Raw genomic sequence first — 22,504 nt, forward strand, 5'->3', positions numbered from 1 at the left:
ACAAGACACGTGTCCGCCCTGTCATTCGTCTTTTTTGCCGCTGCAAAATCGGCGACCTGGGCGTTTTTTGGCCTTTTCTTCTCAACTAATAAAATAGTCCTTGCCTCTCCGTCGGCGTCGACATTCTCTGCTCTCTCTTCGCCACCTGTTCTCTTGCTTTTCTCCTCTGGTCTCGTGCAGAAGCTTCATCAATGGCTTCTCATCCATCCTCTGCTTCGGCTTTTCTGCTTCTTTCCCTCTCGGCTCTGTTTGTAATCTCTCCGGCCTACTCACTCACCTGTACTTCCCAGAGCTTCACCAACAATGCCGTCTACAAACAGTGCCTTGACCTCCCCAGGCTTTCTTCCTACCTCCACTGGACCTACGACCAGTCCAACTCTTCCCTCTCCATCGCTTTCATTGCCCCTCCGCCCAAGTCCGATGGCTGGATCGCGTGGGCCATCAACCCAACTGGGACGGGCATGAAGGGCGCCCAGACCCTTCTTGCCTTCAAGTCCGACGGCGACGCCATGACCGTCAAGACCTACAACATAGAGGAAATCGGCCCCATCACGGAATCTAAGATCTCCTTCGAGGTTTGGGACCTGAGTGCCGAGTCTGACGGCGGCGTCATGAGGCTCTTTGCCAAGGTGAAGGTCCCCGGCAATGCACAAACGGTTAACCAGGTCTGGCAGGTGGGTCCCTCCATCACCGCTGGCTTGCCGAACCAGCATGAGTTGCAAACGGCCAATTTGAACGCCAAGTCCACGCTAAGTTTGGTTGGGGAACAGATGGCCTCTCCCTCCGGAGGGGATTCCAGGACCAAGATGAAAAATGTGGGTTTTGTTTTCCCTCTTACTTCATTTCTTTTCCATTTTTTTCCATTTCTTTTATTATTGGAACGGATTCTCTTTTTCAGTGTTTTGGGAACTGTAAATTCCACGGTTAGGGGGTTCTGCGTGCCCAGGAGCTGCAGACTTTTAGCCTTTAGGGATAGTTTGTGGGAGTACATTTAGATTGGATGTCTAATAGTTGTGTTATTTTCTCTCTTACTTTTCTCCCTTAGGAAAAACTTCAAAAATAAGAGGAAAGTATCTTTAATTTGCATAAAGTTCTAGAGAAAACTCATCTTCAAATATTTATTGAATATTAGGAGATATAATCATTGGGAAGTCTCACATCGATTATAAAACAAGTGCTATATTTATTATTCTTGTTGATATCTCGTATAGGTTTTTGCTGCAATTTTGAGAACATACAAAGCTTGCTTTAACCCTTTTTTATTGGCACGCTTGCTTTATCCTTATTTATGTTAATCGATTCTGTGGATTGTTAACAAATTGCTGAATGTGCCTTGTCTTTCTCTTGGTTGCCAGATACATGGAATACTGAATGTCGTCAGTTGGGGCATTCTGTTTCCTATTGGGGCTATCGTTGCGAGGTACATGAGGACTTTTGAGTCTGCGGATCCGGCATGGTTCTATCTTCATGTTTTGTGCCAAGTATCTGCTTATGCAATCGGAGTGGCTGGCTGGGGGATTGGTCTTAAGCTTGGAAGTGAGTCAGAGGGAATCCAATTCACTAATCACCGCAATATCGGGATAGCCCTCTTTTGTCTCGCCACAGTGCAGGTAATGTCATTTCACAAAATGTGCAAACGTGGTATCTTTTGCTATCTGGTGATTAGCTTGTTTTGTATGTTGTCGTAAGCTCCATAAAAAATTTGTCAGTGACTCATTGGTGATTGTTGTTTCTTTATGTATTAAACTGGATTTCTTATCCGAATGTTTGACATTATTATTCAAAGCCTTAGTCAAGCTTTCGGATATTGAAGTTGCTAGATGCTCAAAATATTGAAGAGGAATTAGGTATGCTATATTTGCCAATGGGACTTAAACCTTTTGGTCGACCCCAACTTTCTCTTTTCTTAATTAATGTTGGAGTTCAAAGAGTTTTCGGCCTTTGTTTTTTGCCTCAAAAGATATTTGTAAGTGAAAGAAACTGTGGAATGTTAGGGCTCCACGTTTGAGGTTGTGTTGAGTAATGTTGCTGTATTTTGTTTTTGTTTGTTTATACTTCTTGTTGGGCTTCAAATGGTGGAATTTGTATAATTTGGCAACATGCTGTGATGCCTAATTTTCTACTGATGGAACATCCTTGTTTGGCTTCTACAGCTCTTTGCTTTATTCTTGAGGCCAAAGAAGGACCACAAGTACCGCTTGTATTGGAATATCTACCACCATGCCGTTGGATACACCATACTTGTCCTTGGCATTCTCAATATTTTTAAAGGTTATGACATCTTGCAACCTGCAAAGAGATGGAAATCAGCTTACATAATTGTGATCATTGTATTGGGTGCGATTGCCTTCTTGTTGGAAGCGATTACATGGATTGTAGTCTTGAAGAGGAATTCCAGCAATTCCACCAAGCGCTAGATGGATTCAACAATGAAGAAGGCAGGCATTAGTTGCTCATTTAGGTTCAAATACATTTGGTGCCGCTCTCTCATGGCAGATACTGATTTTGTAATATCCTTCTCTTCCTGATTTGTGATATAACTTTCTCTTCCAAACTTTTGTTGGTTTGTGTATAACAGCTTGATTTCTCTAGGATATTATACACGTAAAGATTGTTCAATCTTTCAGCCATAGATTTCTTGTGTTCCAGAGGTTTGATTGATGAAACTTTCTAGATTGCACCCATCACTATCAGAATACTGAAAAGGGATTCCTCTTGATCAGCTAGTGGCTTCAGCGCCTAAAAGCCCTTTTCACAGTCCCAAAGGTCTTACTTGATTTCAAAGCGGTTGCCAAAGTTATAGATTGTGCATAGGTACTGTATCAACAAAACTGCAAACTCAAAGTTTCTTCTAAATGGGGATTGATGACCTTTCTTTTGGAATCCTAAACTTAAACTTAATGATTAAGAAAGTATATATTTTTTTATTTATATATATTTTTTATATTTAAATATATAAATTTAAAAAATATTTAAATATATAACAAAAACGTGAAAAGAAAAAAAGAAAAAAATTAAAAAATAGACTACAAAGTAGCACCACTCATTTTAAAGAGCGGCTCTACAAATTTTTTAATTTTTTTTGTCATATAATTTTTTAGTTCTTTTAAATATTAAAAAAAAACAATTTCTTAATAGCTAGTAAAAGAAAAAAAAAAGCAGCTGAAGCTGCCGCAAAGTTGGGCCTGTATTGATCTGGATAGAGAGGAACCTTCTGAGGTTACTCCCTTTATTCTTGTTGACAAATGATCATGTATTCTTTGATTTATGAATGAAAGCTTCTTTTCAGAAAAAAAAAAAAAAAAAAGTAAAAGAAAAAAAAAGGACTGTCGGTCGCTTTAGCATTTCTGTTTTTAAAATCTTAGTTCGACTTTTATTTTGATTCGACTATTACTACCAGAGTTTTCGAACTCTCAGATTCGCAATCCCAGATCATTGGCATTGGAATAATACACTCTCAGATTCGCAATCCCGGATCACTCGTCTTCCTTCTTCGATCCCCCAAGTCTCTACTCTCGTACGGGCACCAATGGAGTCCATTCTGAGCAGGGGGGGTTCGTGGATCAGAAACCAGCGGGCCAGGATCCTCGAGGCCTCGTGGGGGCCGCTGCAACGACCGATGCGATGGCCATGGAATAACGACGACAGGGAGCAAAGGAAGAGAATCCCAGAAGAGTACGAGCGACGCAAGAAGCAGCTCGACGATCTCTGCCTTGCCCTCAAGGCCGAGTCCGTCTCGGACTTGCAGGACATTCTTTGCTGCATGGTCCTCTCCGAGTGCGTTTACACGGTATGGGACTCTGGAGAAGCTTTTGATAGGTTGAAATTTGAATAATGAAAAATTAGCATAAAACTATAAGGGGATAGACTATAATAGTGGTCTCGAATCTTTTTTCTTTTATACAATAAAATGGGTTAACTAAACCAGTGAGAATTGATTGTTGGGTCTACGAGAGAGGTGAGAAAATGGGAAGGAAAACGAGGATTTGGAGAAGATTGTGTTTTTGTGTATAATATACAGGTATTATAAAATAATTCGAGATTAAATATATATATATATATATATATATATATATATATTTATCGATATGGAAATGAGCGGTGCTCGCGACCGTTAGGTTAAATTAGTAATTTTATTTTTTTTTATTTATATATTTTTTTATCATTTTAAAATTTTTTAAAAATTAAAAATATATCAATATACTAATATTTAATTTTTTAACTATTAAATAAAGAAAAAATTAAAATATATGAGATGTTAAAATGAGAGGACAAGTTGAATGAAGAAAGTAGCATTTTTGGAAATATACCACGCACATTCATAATAACCAATAACAAAAATGCTAGATTCATTGAATGTTGGGTTCTGAGTAAGTTCGGAAATTTTTTTTTTTCAGTGATTAAAGAAGTATTTTTTAGTGATGTTGTGATTTTTTCCTTTCTAACAAAATAAATATAGGAAAATGTGTCTCGTTTGAATTCAGAGATAATTTGAGATGATTTGTGAATAGTTAAATAAAATATTGTTAGAATTTAAAAAAATTGAATTATTTATTATATTTTATGTGAGAACTTAAGAAAGTTGTAATGATGAGATGAGTTGAGGTAGATTTTAAATTCAAATAAAGCCAAGTGGGTCCAGATAAGATTTCTTTTTTTAGTTAACGATTAAGAAAATATTTTTTTAATGATGTGCATTTTAAAAAAAATAATATCTAAATACATAAAAAAATGAAAAAAAAAAGGTCAAATCGCCTTCTCAAAAAAATTTGTCGAGCTACACCTTCGGTGGGTATATCACGACTCATAAATATATGGTTAAGGTTAATTATAAAGAAAGATGTTAAAATAAATTTAAGAAAAAAAAAGGAAAAATCATGCATAGAAAAGATAAAATATAAAAACAAAGAAAAATCTTGAACTGGACCCAAATAAAAATACAAAGAGATTACATGCCTTTACTTTTGAAAAATTTTATTTGTAAGCTAAAGCATACTCTCCATACAGTTGACATGACAACTGGTAAGACTTGATTTATAAGAGAGATTTAAAATTTAATGGGATGTTTAGAAATTGAAATGGGATAAAAATTTTATAAATAGTAGAAAGATAGTTTGAAAATAATAGTAAAATAATTTGAATTAAATATTTATTAAATTTTGAGAAAGGAGAAAGAAAACGTTTAATAAAAAATATTATGAAATTAATTTTTTTAATATTATTTTTTTTTTTAGAATTTGAAAAAATTGAATTTTTTTTTTTTTTTAAATTTGAGAAAATTGTAATGATTATTTTGAAAATATTTGCAATTGAATAATATTTGAGAAAAAATAAGATTGATGAGTTGAAATGTAAATTGTTTCCAAACATCCTCAAATCTTTTACAAATCAAGTCTTTCCCATGTCAACGGTATAAAGCACGTCTACTCTACGACACAAAATAGATGTCACTTGAAATGGCCTCTCCTCTCCACCACAGTCAGGTACAATGAAGAAGGCGAAGGTCCACTGTCTCTGCATTTTCTTTCGACATAGACACCTGTCATTTATAATTATCTCGGGCTTTCGCGAGGCAATCAGTGGATTGCCTTTAACTTTGTTTTCCCTCAGTGGATTCGAAGGTGGCTCTATGTAGTATGTAATGGTAAATATTTCTGTCAGTCGTACAGATGTGTGCTAATTGTCTATGGTGTTCATCTTGACAGTTTACAAAGTAAGAATGCAATAAAACTGTGACAATGTTGGGACCCGTATTATGTCTGTTTGGTTGTGGAATGGTTCTTAATTAATGCTAGTTAGACACTGAAATGACTTTGCTTTAGCTAATGGTTTCCATCCTTCTTGCATGAAGAGGCCTGCTGATGAATTGGTTCGAGCTGTAAATAAATTCAAGGCTGACTTTGGAGGACAAGTTGTTTCTTTGGAGCGTGTGCAACCTTCTTCAGATCATGTTCCACACGGGTGTGTTCGGCTCTATATTTCCTGAATTTTCTTTGAAGTTATTTCTCTTCTGCCAACGTATTACTACTTCATTTTGTTAAGTAATAATCTTTTGGATTCGAAGGGGGATGAGGAGAATTTTAGGTTTTTTTTTATATATATAGATACTCTTAAATTCTTAATAGCCTTCCTTGTATCCTGCTTGTTGCAGGTACTTATTGGCAGAAGCAGGTGACACATTATTTGCTTCCTTTGTGGGAACAAAGCAGTACAAGTAAGCATGGCAGAATGTATTTATCAGCTTCTATTAGTATTTTTAATTTTTATGATTTTTATTTCATTTTGTTTTGTACAAATTGAGGGATGTCATGGCTGATGCAAATATACTGCAAGGTGCTATCTTTCATGATTCCGTGGAAGATGCTGAGGAAATTGATGCTGTCAAATCTAAACAACATGAAAGTCCAACGGGAAATTCGGAATACTTAGGGAATCCCCTTGAAAAAACAAAATCTAAGCAACTTAAAGATAAATCTAAACCTGCTGCCCATCGGGTAAGATACCAGTTAATAGTTTCATGGTCCATTTGGTCATGTTCTATCAGTATATTTCAAACATTTTCTCATTTTCTTATAAAAAAAAAAATGACATCTTCTCATTTTCCTAACAGCTCTTTTCCATGCAAACGCTCGTGTTGATGCACTGTACAAAATATTTGAAATATGTTAAAGAAATACCATTCAGGCAGTATTTTTTTTTTTTTGAGTTGTAAATTGATCTCTAAATTCACTGATCATTGACTGTTCTAGAACCATTAACAATAGTTGTCTTATAGCAATTAGATTACATAAATCTAGCTCCGCACCCCCTCCCCCAGCTAGTCCTGTTTTTAATTACCATAAATTTCACTCATGTTTTTGTATGCTAACATGTAGGTTTCTTGTTCCTCTATCCTAGAGATGGTCCTTGTAGCATACTCATCTGTATTGTGTTTTTCTAATTATTTTTTCTTCCAATTGTCTTTAGGGCTTTTTGGCTCGTGCTAAAGGGATACCTGCTTTGGAGCTATACAAACTTGCTCAGAAGAAGAAGAGGAAACTTGTATTATGCGGACATTCACTTGGTGGAGCAGTGAGTTTGATTGTCCTAATTTCAGTTTTTTTCCAATGTTTTAAATTCCGTTATGGTGATCATTCTGATTTAAGTACTGGAACGGAATATTTCAGTACTGGTGCATTTCTATGTAACATTTCGGAATTAACTATATATATAAATAAAAATTATAAAAAAATAAAAATTGTATAAATACCTTTTGGATTTTAGAATTAACTAAATACCATCTAGATTTAAAATTTACAAAAATGTCATCCAAACTCAAAAAAATTACAAAACTGCCATTAAAACAGTTCGGAACGGAATAGGGCCTAGAATGCCAATTCCGGTCGGAATTTATAACGGAATAGAACGAGGAGGTATAATATACCTGGTACTACACCGGAACGGAACTGAAAACTATAGTTTTGCTAGTTCTTTGTGTGTGATTAATTGATGTAGTATAATTTTGCTACAACCGGCTGACCTCTTCTATGAATTTGTCTCCTTGATAGAATTCCTTGATATATCTGTCATGTACTCCCATGTTTTCCTTTTAGGTTGCAGCTTTAGCTACCCTCGCCATTTTGAGGGTTATAGCCGTTGCATCATCGTCAAAGGAAGGTGATAAAGTTTTAATTAAATGTATAACATTCTCCCAGCCACCAGTTGGAAATGCTGCTTTAAGAGAGTAAGTTTCGAATAATCTTCTTGGCTAATATGTTATTTTTGAATAATGAGAGTCCTAAATATCTTTCCTCTCCCCCTTTTTTTTCGAGGTGACAAATCTATGTTTTTTATATCTTGGTATTTTATTTCAGTTATGTTAATAGAAATGGCTGGCAGCATTATTTCAAGAGTTACTGCATTCCAGAAGATCTGGTGCCCCGCATACTTTCTCCAGCATATTTTCATCATTATAATGATCAGGCTCAACCGATGCCTGCTGAAGCTGAATCTTCTAATTTTTCAATGTTAAAACATGACGAGGGGATAGAGAAGCTAAAAGACAATGAAGGGGAGCAGTTGGTTTTGGGGTTGGGTCCTGTACAGCGATCATTTTGGAGACTCTCGAGGCTTGTTCCTTTGGAGAGTGTGAGGAGACAGTTGAACAAATACAGAGAAAAAGGAGTTAACTCTGTAGAAACGTCTTCTTCAGCTGATTCTGTTGCAGCAAATTGGGTTGAAGATGATGTAGTTGAACCACAGTCTCTTGAAATCCAGGAGGGTTCAGATGGCATTTCTCTTGAGCCAATTTCTGATACTGATAAAGTGCTACCAGATGTAGCAACAAGTGGAAAGTTAGCAGAACAAGGGAACATTAAAGCTGGGGATGGTGGGAACTGGCGCAGGGTGCCTTATTTACCTTCTTATGTACCATTTGGGCAGGTGTATATAAGGAAATTATGCTTCATTTCTCATGTTTTGTTTGGTTTTATAATGGTTTATAATCACATAGTTGCATGAGAGGTGGAAAAGTAGCTGATGTTATCAAAGTTTTGATGTTGATGGTGTTGCTACTTGCCAGCAATCTATGTTTTGTTGTTTCTTTGGTGGTTTATGTTAATTACTTCGTTGTCATTAGACTGCCTTGTTGTAGTCTATTGATTCTTGTGGTGGTCCCCTGACCGTTTGTTTACTGTATATTGACATCACTGACTTGCTGGTAAATTTGAATTCCTGGCTATTCCCTTTCTGTGCCTCGAATGATAAGCTTGTGAAATGATCTGAGAGGTCCCAATTCTTTTATCAGCAACCAAATCCATTTGCAAATGAAGTGTGTGCACCTCTGTGTTGCTTTTTCTAAATATGATAGACATCATTACATTCTGTTGTTCATGATAATTTGTTTTTATTGAGGTTTCTGTTTTTCACATGCTTATTTTCATATAAATTAGTCTTTTTTTGTGAGTCTATTTTATCTTAGTGACTTTATTGGAACTATTATTTTTCCTTCCAGCTTTATCTCTTGGGGAATTCATCAGTGGAATCACTGTCAGGTGCAGAGTATTCAAAGTCAACCTCGGTATGTGCTTCCTTTGGTTAGCCATCTTTTTCTTGGGTCTTCTCTCTGGGTTGGCGAGCTTTTTAATATTTCTGTGGATAAATCTTAAATTCTTGACAGCCTGTCATGGTTATGGGTGGTAGTTGGTTGTAGTATCTCCTGGGATCTCTCATTTTGTTTACTTTCTTCTGGCAAAGACATTTTCAGGTCAAATCTGTTATTACGGAGTTAAAGGAACTATTTCAGTCACATTCCATGAAGTCATATAGATCTCGATTTCAGAGGTGTGAATTATTGTATTACTGAAAGTGTACATATTATATTTGACAGTTTTGCCATTCAGTTATGCTTGTATACCCTTTGCCCCAAAATTGGTAGTCAGTGGTTACATTGGTTGCCAGGTTCCTGAATGTCGTTGATTTTTCTATTATCTTAAAAAACTTAGCTCTGAACTAATTTAGTTTATCTGCAATTTGTCCAATGAAATCCTTTTTAGATTTTTGAAATTCAAATTATGTGTTGGATCTATGGACAGTGGACACTGTTGTTGGACAAAGAAAGTTTCTTAGGCGGGTTAAAATTTTTTCTGAAATTACTGACCGACATGTTCTCTGTGATTTAAAGAAATAGAACAGTATTAATTTATCTGAGCTTCTATAGTTTCTCTTTTATTCTTTTTTCTTTGTGCAACTTCTATAAATTTTACAACTAAGATCCTGTAGTGGTGATGTGGTTTATTCCATTGTCCACTTGGAAAGATTTTCTCAGAGCTATGAATTTTAGGATGATCAATGATACATCTCCTTAGACTGGCCAACTAATAAAACATCCAAATTTTGCAAACTCTGTATGGTCCTTTTTGACATAATTAAAATGAAAATTCAGGAATTGCAAGTCTCATTCTTGATGGAATTATCTTTTGTGCAGAATCTATGACCTATGCATGAGTGATAATCCTACATCTTTCCTTGGAATTGAGCAACAGCCACAGTTTCCACATCTACAGCAGTGGCTTGGTCTTTCAGTTGCAGGTTCTGTTGAGCTTGGGCATATTGTAGAGTCTCCAGTCATTCACACAGCTACTTCAATCGCTCCTCTTGGATGGAATGGAGTACCTGATGAGAAGAATGGAGATCTTCTAAAAGTTGATATCACTGGATTGAGGTTGCATCTCTGCACACTTGTTCATGCTCAAGTGAACGGTAACTGGTATTGTCCTTTGTCCTTCTTATAACCCTGCCTCAGCCTCTCTTTTGTTTTTGTTTTTGTTTTTTCACTGAATTTTCCAATCCTTGTGTGCTTCCAAGATGATCTGCAAGAGCAATATTTTGGTCATTGGTAACATCCTTGTCTTCAATCATTTCAGTGACTGGTGTCTTTTTTGGATCCTACACTGACTCTTGCAAACTAATTTTCAATGGTTGTGGTTCTTGTCATATATTTTTTATTTTTTGAATATATGCTTCTTAGTAGTCTTGATAAAACATTGTTTTTGCTACACCTGTTGAGCTTTGACCTGACCAATATGCTCTTCACTTTGTACTGGTGCCTTTTTAGCAGACACAGAGAAACAAAAACTATGTTTTAGCATTAGAAACTTCAATTTCTCAACTTAATAGGACAAAGCAAAGTCTTTCCAACTTATTAGATTAAGCTTCTTGAACCTTTTCACTAATTGGGTTGGCTATATATATATATATATATATATTCTTTTAAGCATTCTGCTGGGACCATTTATTTGAGAGGATCTTTTAATTTGAGCCAAATCAGTTTGTATCATTACAAACTGCCAATTGCTACGCTCATTAGAAAAACTGAGGCACTAGTATGCCATTGAGGAAGTGTACATTATCTCTTTGTTCAATATTTTGTTTCAATTATATCTACAGTACTCTATTCTCTCTTTTCAATTTTAACTTTTGTCTTTTATTCTTTTAAGCTGGGGACTTGAGAGTAGTTCCTTGGATCAGATTATCTTTAGTAAGGGAACACTACAGAGCCGCAATTCATTTGAGATTGCTGGTAATAAACATCTCATTTGACAAATGATGCCTTCTACTTCACAATAGTGGAATTTGTGGCCAAATCAGTTTCATGAAGTGGTATTATCGAGTGTTCATTCTAAGCCAAATATGCATTTGCTACATGGCTAATTTGGTCATTTTTTTTTATAAGTTCATGGCTAAGTTGGTCATTGTATTATATATGTATAAAATACGCTATTGAGACAAACATCATTGATAGGAGCTACCTTCTGTATTTCTCGTGCAAAATAGTCAATACTTGTACTGCATCATGTGTTCTAATTGCCATGCATTTAGCCAATATAAATTTGACTGTATTTCTTACTTGGCAAATAACATACCCGGCCTTCCTTATGTGGCTTGTTTTCCCCAATTTACATAGGTGTATTTTGGTATGGGATGCATCCTGATTATGTCTCTGTTCCATCCAGGTGTTCCACTAGAGTAGAATTGTTTCCTTCGGTTCCAGCTTATTCTTCAAATTATGAAGTGGAGCCAGAATTGCAAACGATGCGGGTTGTAGTTAGAGCACCATTGAGACAGCCATTAAAGCATCAGATAGTGGCAGATACATTGGTGCCTGTGTTTCCTTCTATTCATTCAGATGCTGCCAATCTCACTCATGTAAATACTTCAGGATTCTTTCATGATGAAAAAATCATCCATGCTGAAGGTTTGGGTGATTTTCGCATATTCTGCACCGGTGATTTTGCTACTGTATCTAAGGAGGTTCAAGTCAGAATTCGTAGGGTCCGGCTACTTGGCCTTGAGGTATTGTGATAAATATAATGTATGCATTAGCTAAATATGTTTTGCTTTGTTTTTGGTAAATTATGCAGGAACTTAAATGACCTGTGTCCTGTGTAGGGTGCTGGTAAAACTGCTCTTCTTAAGTCAATACTTTGTCAAAGAAAAGTGAACACTATCTCCAATAATGAGAACATGCTCCCCGAGGCTGATGTTCAAGAGGGTATTGTTGGTGGGTTATGCTACTACGACACAGCGGGGATAAATTTGCAGGTATTCATCTGGTACTTGTAATTGATGTTTCCTCTTTATGGGGCATTTCTTATCCAACTCTTTTCCACTTAACATCTTTTATTCACTGTATTAGAAAAAAATAAAAACTGAAGAAACACTTAAGTTGCCTACATCCAGTGCTGCCTCCCCCCCTAAATGTAGGAAAATAAAATATGCATAGTACTGGCCAATCACACAATCACTTGTGTGGCCGCTCTATTTATTATCACCTAATTTTTTTTTGGTAAGTAAACAAATTTTATTAATACCAAAAATTGGCATAGCAAGTACACAAGACATATACAAGAGAATGCACCTAATTAAGAACTAGAGATGAATACATGGAAATCATGGAAACTGCATCCATTGAAATCTACTGGTAAGGCCCAAAGAAATAAGATTAAAAAAAAAAAAAAAAACTCTTTAGATAATCCAGAGAGCATTCCCAATCTTTAAAATTCCGATCATTCCTTTCTGTCCAAATGCACCACAGGAGGCAAATGGGAACCATCTTCCACTTGAGGTAAGAATGCATGATTTAGTCCATGTTTGACAACTCAAGCTTTGAGTATTTTCTCTCCATTTCTCAAGTTTTCTCTTAACTTCATTCCCAAGCATACAAAACTCAAAGGCATCTCATTCAAAAATTATTTCACCCATATTTTCACTTCACATTCCCATAATTCATTTTATATAAGTAAAAGGTTTTTCACAAATTTGTTTCATAAATTTTCACCATCCAAACATATCTTGAAGTGGGACCCAAAACTTTCACTAAAACCCATAAAACTTAATCTCAAACCTCTTCTCTCCAATTCTCAAACTTTTTCTCTACTTCTCAACATTCAAATATACCCTTAGTTTCAATGTAATCATGCAAATTAATGTCAAGATTTTAGTGAAAGCCTTGTTTGACTCTTTTCATTCACGTTCTCTAGTGAAACTGCTGGTATATTTTTTATTTCCACTTACAATGAGCAATTGAAAATCACGTTCCTGGGGTCTCATCAATTTATATGTGCACTTTAGAAATTATAGAGACTTCAATAAATTGTGCTGTTTTCTCAATTATGGAGAAAACTACCAAGTGAAAATTATGTTTATATGGAAAAAAAATTGTTTTAGATAGAACCTGAGATGATAGCATTGTTCAAGACTAATTTTGTTACCCAATCTTGGTATCAGATTTTTAAGTAACATTTCGTGGTATCTTCGTTCAGTTATTGAATGCTTAGAATATTGTAGCTATAGCTGATCAAGCTATTGAGAGGTGACCCATGCACTTTGGCTCTTATAACATATTTTATATAAAATGTTTGATATTCTTTCCTACTTAACCTGAGGGGAGGTTCACAATGTCATAGCAGTCTGATTTTTCCTAATATCAATGTTCCACCAGAAGTTGCCAATTTTATTTTACGGTGAATGGACCTAGTTGAAGCATTGATGTTTGCCAATTCATGGAACTTGGGCAGAGTATACATATAGTTCCTGCTTCTACAAGTGAGGTAGTTAGGTTAAGAAGGAACTCTCATGTGTTAAAGATTTGCTGCTGTCATCTTCTCTCTCCTGTGTATTGTTGGCATAATCCTGGACTTTGTGTTCTTACTTTCTTTCCCATAATGTTTTTTGGTGCTGCAGGATCTGAATGGGGAGATTTCTCGTTTCAGGGATGAACTGTTGATGGGAATTCGTGACCTAAGTCAGAAGACAGATTTGATCGTTCTTGTGCATAACTTGTCCCATAAAATACCTCGATACAATCACTCAGACGTGTCACAACAGAAGCCAGTGCTTTCACTTATGTTAGATGAGGCTCAATCACTCGGAATCCCTTGTGTCCTCGCCATAACAAATATATTTTCTGTCAGTGCAAATCAGCAAAAAGCTGCAGTTGATGCTGTTGTACAGGCATACCAAGTATCTTTAAGTGCAACTGCAGTTATCAATTCCTGTCCATATGTTATACCCAGTGCTGCAAGTGCTTCTTCTTGGGATGCAATTGGTGGAGCATCTGATGGAAGGATGGATGCTCAAAAACTTATTTTTGCCCCACTAAGTCTTGTTCGGAGGCCTTTCCAGAAGAAAGATATCGTTCTTCCAATGGAGGGTGTCTCGTCACTCTGTCAGCTGGTCCACCGTGTGCTTCAGAGCCATGCAGAGGCCTCTTTCCAGGTAACATATAACTTCATATTTCACTAAAAGACAAGGATATTAGTGTTAGGGCCTGTTTGGGTTGCGTTAGGGGTCTTAAAAAATACTTAAATAGCCTTAAAAGCTCTATAATGTTAAAATTGGGTTGTTTGGGTGTTATATATTGAAATTCATTTTAATCTCAAATAAGTTAAAAAGTACGTTTGAAAAAAAGTATTGTCCTCAAATGTGATTTTTTGGATAATGCGGAACGTAGTTTCAATTTGAAAAAAAAAACTCTCTATGGATGAAAATACCCATACAATTTTCAGATAATTACAGCTTTGTCCTGATCTATCACAAGCACGACACTACAGCTTTTATGTCATTTCTATCTCAAAAAGTACTTATTTTTATATTGTTTCCAAACATATGTAACATGTTTGAAAGTGCTTTAGACATATGGTTATCAAATAATAAACAGTTTTTTTCAATAGTAGAGCTTATTTAGTTGGCATAATATTGTTTAGAACTAATGTGGTTGTTACGGCAGAAGAAGAAGTATGAGTGACTGATGAAAGTACTAAATTTAGGAGACACCCGTGGAGAAAGAAACAAAGCACTCAGTATAAAGTTGGATTGAACATTGAAGAACTTTAAGACTACTGTAAGAAACAAAACAGTCAGTATAAACGTAATAATGTATAAAGTTTGGATTCTAGGACATGGAAGACTTTAAGGGGACGTTTGAACTGAGATGAGAGATTAAAAATTCTCAAACCTTCTCATATTTCATTTCCAAACATCACTTAAACATAAAATACTTTTCAGTTCCAAATTTTCAACTTTTTCATCTAATCATTACCTAATCATTATCCAAACACGAAAGACAAAACAACTTTTACAAACTTCAAAACAAAATACAAAAATCAATTAAACTTTTTCAAACTTCAAATAAAAATAATATTCAAACAATTTTTTAACTTTATAATATTTTTATTCAACTTTTCTCTCTTTTCTCAAAACCTAATAAAAGATCTTAATTTAAACTATTTAATTACTATTCACATAATTCTGTCCAAGCGAGCCCTAAGAATACTTAAGTGAGGTCACGGGTTTTCAAGTTTGTGACATGTTTCAACTTTAGATGATTGTACAAAAAATCATTTTATTTGATGCTCTCTGGATCTGTTAAATTTTAAATTGTTTTTAACGGAACAGGCTTATGAACAAAAATTTTGGCTCCTGTTTTGTTTTGGCTGATACTTTCTTTTTTCTTTTTCAATCTAAAGGAACTTGCTAGAGATAGACTTATGTTGGAATTGGCACGAGAACGTGCGATGACAATGGATGTAAGTGCGGATTCCCAAGACAAGGCGTTCTCCCTAACATCTGCAGAGGTGGGTGCTTCCCTTGGTGCTGGTCTTGCCCTTGTCTTGGCTGTTGTGATGGGTGCAGCATCTGCCTTGAGGAAGCCCTGAGCATCTATCATGTTTTTTTATTTTTTGCCTCTTCATATTTCATGACCGCATGTGTTCCAGGATTGAGCTTTGGGTACACGATATCTCCTTGCTTTCTCCCATTAGTGGCCCAGTAGAGTTCATTGTTTAGGTTCCACTATCAGATGACCAGTCATTTTTGTCCGTTGTTTATATAATATTTATAGGCAAGGAGGATAGGCGTCCTAACAAAAGTTTGTGTTTTTCTAAACCCGTGCCTTCTTTCCTGGATGTACAAATTGTGTATTTTTCAGTTTTATTAGCAACAGAATAGTTGCTCTTTACCCTTCAGATACTTGAGTTCCATTTCTTGAGATCAATCTACAATGAATATGAAAATGGGAATTTCCAGGATGATTTAGCTCCGTTTGGAAATTTAGAATATCTTATAATATTTGTTAATAGTAGTAAAATAATTTAAATTAAGATGTTTTATTAAATTTTGAAAAATAAAAAGAAAAAATAGAATACAAATATTATATAATTAAAAAATTATTTAAATATAATTTTTGTGTTTTATTTGAGAATTTGAGAAAATTGTAATAATTAAGTAATGATTAAATAAAAAAAATTAAAAAATATTTATATTTGAATGATTTTTAAAAAGAAAAATATCTAAGAATATATTAGAATTCTTGTATTCCCAAATTCTTCTTAGCCTGTTGCAAATCTTGTGCTCATATTTTCAACCCAACAATACAGAAACCAATAAAAGAAGTTTACAACTTCCAAGTATAATCTTATCTGATACAGATCTATTATTGAAAGCACCAGAACCAATAAAATAAACTGGTCACTGGAGAGACTGAATCAGGCATTAATTATCTATAGAAAATAACAGGGAAGTGGGTACCCTATAGAAATAGAAGTATTGTAAGGTAAAACTTGAAAGAACATTGGTTATTTAGCACAACAAGAGAAAGATTGCTTGGATGAGCCTGCACCATTAACCAGGCTTACTCGATTTACTGACAGTTCTGCCTTGTAAGACTCGGAATTCAGAACCTTTCTGCTTATATTGATGTAAATCTCCCGGATAACAACCTCAAATGCAGTTTGGACATTAGTAGCATCAAGAGCAGATGTCTCCATAAAGAATAATCCTTCTGCTTCTGCTAGGCTTTTGCCCTCCTCCACACTTACGTCTCTTATATTCTCCAAATCGCACTTATTCCCAACCAGCATTCTCGCCGTTGTCGTATCACAGTGAGCTGCATCAATCCAATTAAGTTCACCTTAAAAAACATACAGGAAGCTAACCTCCCTATCAACAAATCAAGGGCCACATATGGAATAAAGAAATAAACGTATCCCCATATGGCATAAAATGAATATGTCATGCCTAGATTTCAGTTAAATGTGGAATGCAGTGAATCAGCCCTGTTGACATGGCATTCTGTGCCAAACTTGCCATGTAAACTTTTCAGGAAGGTCATTGTTCATAGACAGACAGGTTAAGTACAAGCATTATTTGATGATGTAGCATCTAGCCGACACCACACAAAAAGAGGGAAGCAAAATGGGAATCTGCCTTTCTGTGCCTAAACGACTATCTCCAAGGGGTAAATATCGACATCATCGATCAAGTAAAGGCATTTTACAGTTTCAGAAAACATGAATGGTACAAAAAAAGCAATTGACCGATTGTGATTTCCACTATGATTAAAGAAGAACAAGGTTAATAATGGTTTTGATTTCCAGAACCATGATACAAAAGGCCCCATAACTTTGATTTCCCATTTTTCTCCCACAATTTCTCAGAAACCAACCAAAATTATTGACAAAATCATCAACTTAAAAACAAAAGCAAGCATACCCATAATCAGTCGATGACAAAGCATCAAACACTAGAGAATTGCAGACATAAAACTTTTGACATCCTGTCGTCGTCACACATTTCATGAACAACCAAACAGAACAAAAAAGAAATACAGAAATAGAAGAACTTACTGCTGAGTTCGTCGAGCCAGCGCTTGACACTGTCGAAGGTAGTCCTCCGACTAATATCGTAAACAATGAGCGCGCCCACAGCGCCTCTATAGTAAGCAGAGGTGACAGCCCTGAAGCGCTCTTGGCCAGCAGTGTCCCAGATCTGGGCCTTGACTTCTTTGCCGTCAATCTCCACCACCTGGGTCTGAAACTCCACCCCAATAGTTGCCTTGGAGTTGGTATCAAACTCGTTGCGAGCAAAGCGGGACAAGAGGTTGGACTTGCCCACTGCAGAGTCACCTATTAACACTATCTTGTACAAGTACTCCTCCCCAACCTCGTTCTCATGCCCCATATTTGCAAACCTCTCACTGCCCCTCTCTCTGCGTGTGGGCTCGTTTTTGTGAGGGTCGAAGACTTCGTAGTGGGGGTCGATGACTTCGTAGTGGAGGAAAGGAACTTAATGGAGAGGAGAAATGTAGACAGGCTGCGTAATTGGCGGGGTTTTTTTTTTCCCTTAAAATTTTGGGTATATCTTTCTGCGTATATACATACAAATACATTTGTGTATAAATATTTTTTTTAGAATTTTTGTCTAAATTTAAGATCTAAAATGAAATAAAGATAGATACATTAAGAGAGTTTCACATTAATATCTATGTCAAAATTTTGTACAAATTTAAATACTCAAATAGTCATTTTTTTTTTTTTTTTGCAGATGAGATGAGATAAACATTAAAAATTGAATAAAATATTATTAGAATATATTTTTTTAATATTATTTTTATTTTAAGATTTAAAAAATTTGAATTGTTTATTTTATTTTGTGTGAAAATTTAAAAAAATTACAATAATTAGATGAGATGAATATGAAAATGATTGTGAAAACAAACGAATTATATATTGAAACCCAAATGAAAGTAGATCCCATATACTTTTGTGTGTGTGTATTTAAGCAAGCCATTTGAGTGTTTTACTTTCTTTTTCTTTTTTTCTTGAGGAAGCCGTGTCATGGGTTGGTGGCCATTAATTGGATTCATGAAAGGGTTTTATAATGTCGGTTAGATAGGTAAAACAACATTGATAAGAGGGGCCATTGGTATATATCAATATGTTGCCCTTCTCTTATAAGTTGGTTGAGTGATTTTAATGTGAGTAGGGCTACATATTGATGGTGTTACAGACTATCTATATGTAGCCCTTTCACACGTATGTTATCAAACTAATTAATGATCAAATGCATGTTTATGATAAAGACTAATTAAGGGCATCTAAACTTTATGGTATGCAAAAATTGAATTATTTATTTCATGCTTGTGTTTTGAATGCTTAATTGGTTGGAAGTTGGTTCGTTGGTATCCATCTCTATGCAGATGAGCCCTAGATTGAACAATGCTCCTGATGTTGGTCAGTGTCAAATCAAAGACTTTAGTGAAATTAGAAGGCATTTCAAATTATCCTTTTTGCTCATATTCACATATGGGCTGAAGAGCAGTCATGGTGATTATGGGTGGGGCAAAATCTGTGACTATGAATCATGCATGTTCTGCTGCAGATCTTCTACAGTTTGGGCTTGCATACTTGCAAAGTTCATCCTTTTTGTTTTGGATTATTTTCCTTCACCAAAAGCATCAGTACTACCGATGTGTCATCAAAGTTGGACCTCCCAAAATGGGCAGGTATGTTATTACTGTAAGATCCAGTTAGCCCTAGTCTTTATGAATCATAATGCCACCCACCAAGTCTCCTCTTTGCTCTCGCTTTGAGATGCAAAGGTGGTAAAAGTGAGTCAGTGTTGTTTGAATATTCTGGTCTGATTTTTTCAAAATGGAAGAAATTGAAGGAAGATAGGGACAATTATCTCTTACAGAGGAGGAAGATCAACCAATTGACATTGGTGAAGAGGACTGTGAGAATGCTCAGCGCAAGGGGGGGAGGTGTTTAATTGGGAAAGTGTGCATGGAGCGCGTGATTACAAAAGCCATTGTGACTGCAACAATAGCAAAATTGTGGAAATTTACAAAGCAGACAAGCTTTCAAGAAGTGGGACATAATATTTTTTTTATTGTTTTTTAAACACATGCTAATAAACAGAGGATGGAAGGGAGACGGCCTTGATTTTTTTATAATCACCGATTTGTTCTCAAGTCGTTTGATGGTTTTATCCAACCTCACAAGATGGATTTCAATCACACATCATTATGGGTTTAATTGCATAATTTGCCATTGACGTGCATGAATCGACATACTGGAGAAAGGCTTAGGAATACAGTGGGGGAGGTAGAAGAGGTGGATGTGGATGAGGACGAGGACGATGTTGGATGGGGGAAGAGTTTACGTGTGAAAATAAAAATGGATACCCATTGCAAGAGGTCGTACGGTTCGAGTAAATGGTAGAAATGTTTGGGTCCCAATTTGCTATGAGAAGTTACCAAGGGTATTTTTCGAGTGTGGTCGTATACTGCACTCAGGACTACCCTGCTTAAAAGATATAAAACAGAGGGGTGTCAATGAGCAGTTTGGTACTTGGCTACGTGCAGATGTCTATGCAAGGCGGCAACACGATAACGCAACTCAAATGCGTGGAACTGGCAAGAGAAGTGAAGAGCAGTTGTCTGTTCAGAATCTAGAGGAAGAAGACGAAGCAATTCCCGATGGCCATAGGGCCAATTACCGAAACACGGTAGACGTTTTCGATGTTGATGTTGATAGCCCTAGAATTGAGAAAGAAAAGATGAAATATGTAATGGATGATTTTGAAGCAGAAAAGGGGGAAAGGTTAGAGACATTAAAGGGAGAAATGAGATCTAGTCCAAATGGGTCATCGAAAGGGGCTTTTCTTCATATGGGTCACAAAAGGACAGAGCCCATTAATGCATCTAAGCTTAGTGGTGGCTCAGGTATTGGCCTTAAGTTTAATCCACTTGTTCCAACAGCAACACAGAACTCTATTGCAACTTAGTCTTGACAGCAAGATGATCATCCTACTCGTGAAAATTGGAAGAGGAGAGCTCGTCATATTTCTCATCCTGCTTGTGCAACATGTCAGATTTCTCATCTCTCCCTCAGTGGGGAAGCAAAAAGTAGGGTTGATTGTAAGAAACAAATTGCTAGGATGTTTCTGTTAATGAATCTCATTTGCATGATAGTAAGAGATTAAGAGCAGGATTGACAGATGTTGAGGAGACCAGGGATGGTTCTAACCAAAATTCATCAATGGAGGCTGGGTCCCAGCTCTGCAAGGAATTATGAAAATTATAAGTTGGAATTCCCGTGGGCTTGGGAACCCACAAGGAATTTGTGCGCTTCATGACCTTATCAGAAGTGAAGTCCCCCAAACAGTGTTCCTAATTGAAACAAAACTTTTTGTTCAAAAGATGGAGGTTGTTAAAAGGAGATTAGGCTTTCAAGGATGCTTGGCTATTGACAGTGTAGGTAGGAGTGGTGCTTTTGCACTTTTATGAAAAGAGGAATACAACATTCATATTCAGAGTTACTCAATATTTCATATTCATGCGTGTGTGAAAGGTGATTGTGAAGAGTGGTTTCTAACTGGTATATATGGTCACCTTAAAGTGGCTAGAAGATGTGAGTCTTGGGCCCTTATGCGTTTGCTAAAATTTCATAGCCCGCTTGGCTAATCTTTGGTAATTTTAATGAAATTTTGAATAATCAAGATAAGATAGGGGTAGAAGCAGATTAGAGAGACAAATGGGTGAGTTTAGAGATGTTATAGATGATTGTGGCGTGTTTGATTTGGGATACTCAGGTTCAAAATTTACATGGTGTAATGGTAGGGATGCTAACCAACTAATCAGTGAGAGGATTGATCTATTTTTGGCAAATGATGATTGCTCCAATATGTTTCCAAATGTTAGAGTACATCATGGAATAGCTGCCCATTCTGATCATTCACCATTTGTCGTATCTCAGAATGATGAAGGGATTTTAGGTGGAGGTAAAAGGCCTTCTAGATTTAAGGCAATGTGGGCTAACAGTGAAGAGTGTGAACTGGTTATTTCTAAGTCTTGGAAGTATGAACCAGGTATGGATGATATACAAGGGATGATGAGGAAGATAAGTAAGTACAATGAGAAGTTGCAAAATTTGAACAAAAGCACTTTTGGGCATGTTCAAACCAACATAAAGAATGCAAGATCAAAGTTGAAACAGATTCAAATTCAGGATCCTTTTGGATTGAACCGTGTCAAGCAGAGAGAGGCACGAAAAGAATTGCAAAAATGGTTGTAAAAATAAGAAGTAATGTGGAGACAAAAGTCTAAAGCCTTATGACTGAAGGAAGGGGATCTGAATACCGAGTTCTTTCATAGAAGAGCTTCATAAAGAAAGAAAAAGAACCATATTCTGGGAGTGAATGATTCAGATGGGAGATGGCAAGTGAAGGAGGCTAAAGACCAGGTCATTTTACAATACTTCAATGATATGTTTGCTAGATCTGCAATTAGTGGCAATTTGGAGTTCCTAAGTGGATTAGAAGGTCGAGTGGTTGAGGAGATGAACTAGGACATGCTGCATAGTTTCACAAGAGAAAAAAATTGTTGATGCTTTGCAACAAATGAGTGATCTATGTTGTGCTAAGGCATTTAACTCTGGTCAATTCCGTTGAGCTATTAATCAAACATACATCACTTTGATCCCTAAGAAAGAAAAATCCTATGAATGTAGCTGATTATAGACCTATTAGCCTTTATAATGTGATTTACAAGCTTATTTCTAAGATTCTAGCAAATAGGCTAAAAGGTTTACTTTCTCATGTTATTTCAAATTCTCAAAGTGTCTTTGTCCCAGGTCATCTTATTACTGATAATGTACTTATTGCTTATGAACTCATTTATTTTTTT

The 22,504-nt window shown here is 36.0% G+C and overlaps 3 protein-coding genes across 7 annotated transcripts; 2 read left to right on the forward strand and 1 right to left on the reverse strand.

Annotated features, from left to right (window-relative positions):
- The first annotated feature begins 56 nt into the window (after nt 1-56).
- On the forward strand, nt 57-2,619 carry LOC108996101 (cytochrome b561 and DOMON domain-containing protein At3g25290-like). Its single transcript, XM_018971875.2, has 3 exons — nt 57-815; nt 1,356-1,610; nt 2,154-2,619. Exons 1-3 carry the CDS (start codon nt 192-194, stop codon nt 2,415-2,417), a joined length of 1,143 nt encoding a protein of 380 aa, XP_018827420.2. The 5' UTR covers nt 57-191; the 3' UTR covers nt 2,418-2,619.
- A 601-nt stretch (nt 2,620-3,220) lies between these two features.
- LOC108996291 lies at nt 3,221-16,057 on the forward strand. 5 transcript variants are annotated; one of them, XM_018972101.2, is made up of 15 exons: nt 3,221-3,790; nt 5,852-5,961; nt 6,152-6,214; nt 6,302-6,494; nt 6,967-7,071; nt 7,593-7,723; nt 7,854-8,421; nt 8,993-9,058; nt 9,245-9,321; nt 9,965-10,246; nt 11,493-11,832; nt 11,929-12,081; nt 13,723-14,086; nt 14,147-14,256; nt 15,507-16,057. In XM_018972101.2, the coding sequence occupies exons 1-15, from the start codon at nt 3,530-3,532 to the stop codon at nt 15,693-15,695; spliced, it is 3,012 nt and encodes a 1,003-aa protein (XP_018827646.2). In that variant the 5' UTR covers nt 3,221-3,529; the 3' UTR covers nt 15,696-16,057. The 5 variants fall into 5 exon arrangements, with proteins under 5 accessions (XP_018827646.2, XP_018827644.2, XP_035546387.1 ...); XM_018972099.2 differs by having other exon boundaries at nt 13,723-14,256; XM_035690494.1 differs by lacking the exon at nt 3,221-3,790 and adding an exon at nt 5,395-5,483 and having other exon boundaries at nt 13,723-14,256.
- Nucleotides 16,058-16,361: 304 nt separating this feature from the next.
- LOC108996293 (ras-related protein RABA5b-like) lies at nt 16,362-18,140 on the reverse strand. Its single transcript, XM_018972105.2, has 2 exons — nt 17,664-18,140; nt 16,362-16,924 (listed from the first exon to the last, which is right to left on the reverse strand). Exons 1-2 carry the CDS (start codon nt 17,995-17,997, stop codon nt 16,614-16,616), a joined length of 645 nt encoding a protein of 214 aa, XP_018827650.2. The 5' UTR covers nt 17,998-18,140; the 3' UTR covers nt 16,362-16,613.
- Between the last annotated feature and the right edge of the window lie 4,364 nt (nt 18,141-22,504).

Source organism: Juglans regia, chromosome 5, assembly GCF_001411555.2.
Source record: "Juglans regia cultivar Chandler chromosome 5, Walnut 2.0, whole genome shotgun sequence".
NCBI classification, from domain to species: Eukaryota; Viridiplantae; Streptophyta; class Magnoliopsida; order Fagales; family Juglandaceae; genus Juglans; species Juglans regia.

Coding starts and splice junctions, on each gene's coding strand:
- LOC108996101 (XM_018971875.2), top strand. CDS start 192: ATGGCTTCTCATCCATCCTCTGCTTCGGCTTTTCTGCTTCTTTCCCTC. Junction 816..1,355: donor CCAGGACCAAGATGAAAAAT/GTGGGTTTTGTT, acceptor CTTGGTTGCCAG/ATACATGGAATACTGAATGT. Junction 1,611..2,153: donor TTTGTCTCGCCACAGTGCAG/GTAATGTCATTT, acceptor TGGCTTCTACAG/CTCTTTGCTTTATTCTTGAG.
- LOC108996293 (XM_018972105.2), bottom strand. CDS start 17,997: ATGGGGCATGAGAACGAGGTTGGGGAGGAGTACTTGTACAAGATAGTG. Junction 16,925..17,663: donor CTGGCTCGACGAACTCAGCA/GTAAGTTCTTCT, acceptor GGATTGATGCAG/CTCACTGTGATACGACAACG.
- LOC108996291 (XM_018972099.2), top strand. CDS start 3,530: ATGGAGTCCATTCTGAGCAGGGGGGGTTCGTGGATCAGAAACCAGCGG. Junction 5,962..6,151: donor TCAGATCATGTTCCACACGG/GTGTGTTCGGCT, acceptor TGCTTGTTGCAG/GTACTTATTGGCAGAAGCAG. Junction 10,247..11,492: donor GCTCAAGTGAACGGTAACTG/GTATTGTCCTTT, acceptor TGTTCCATCCAG/GTGTTCCACTAGAGTAGAAT.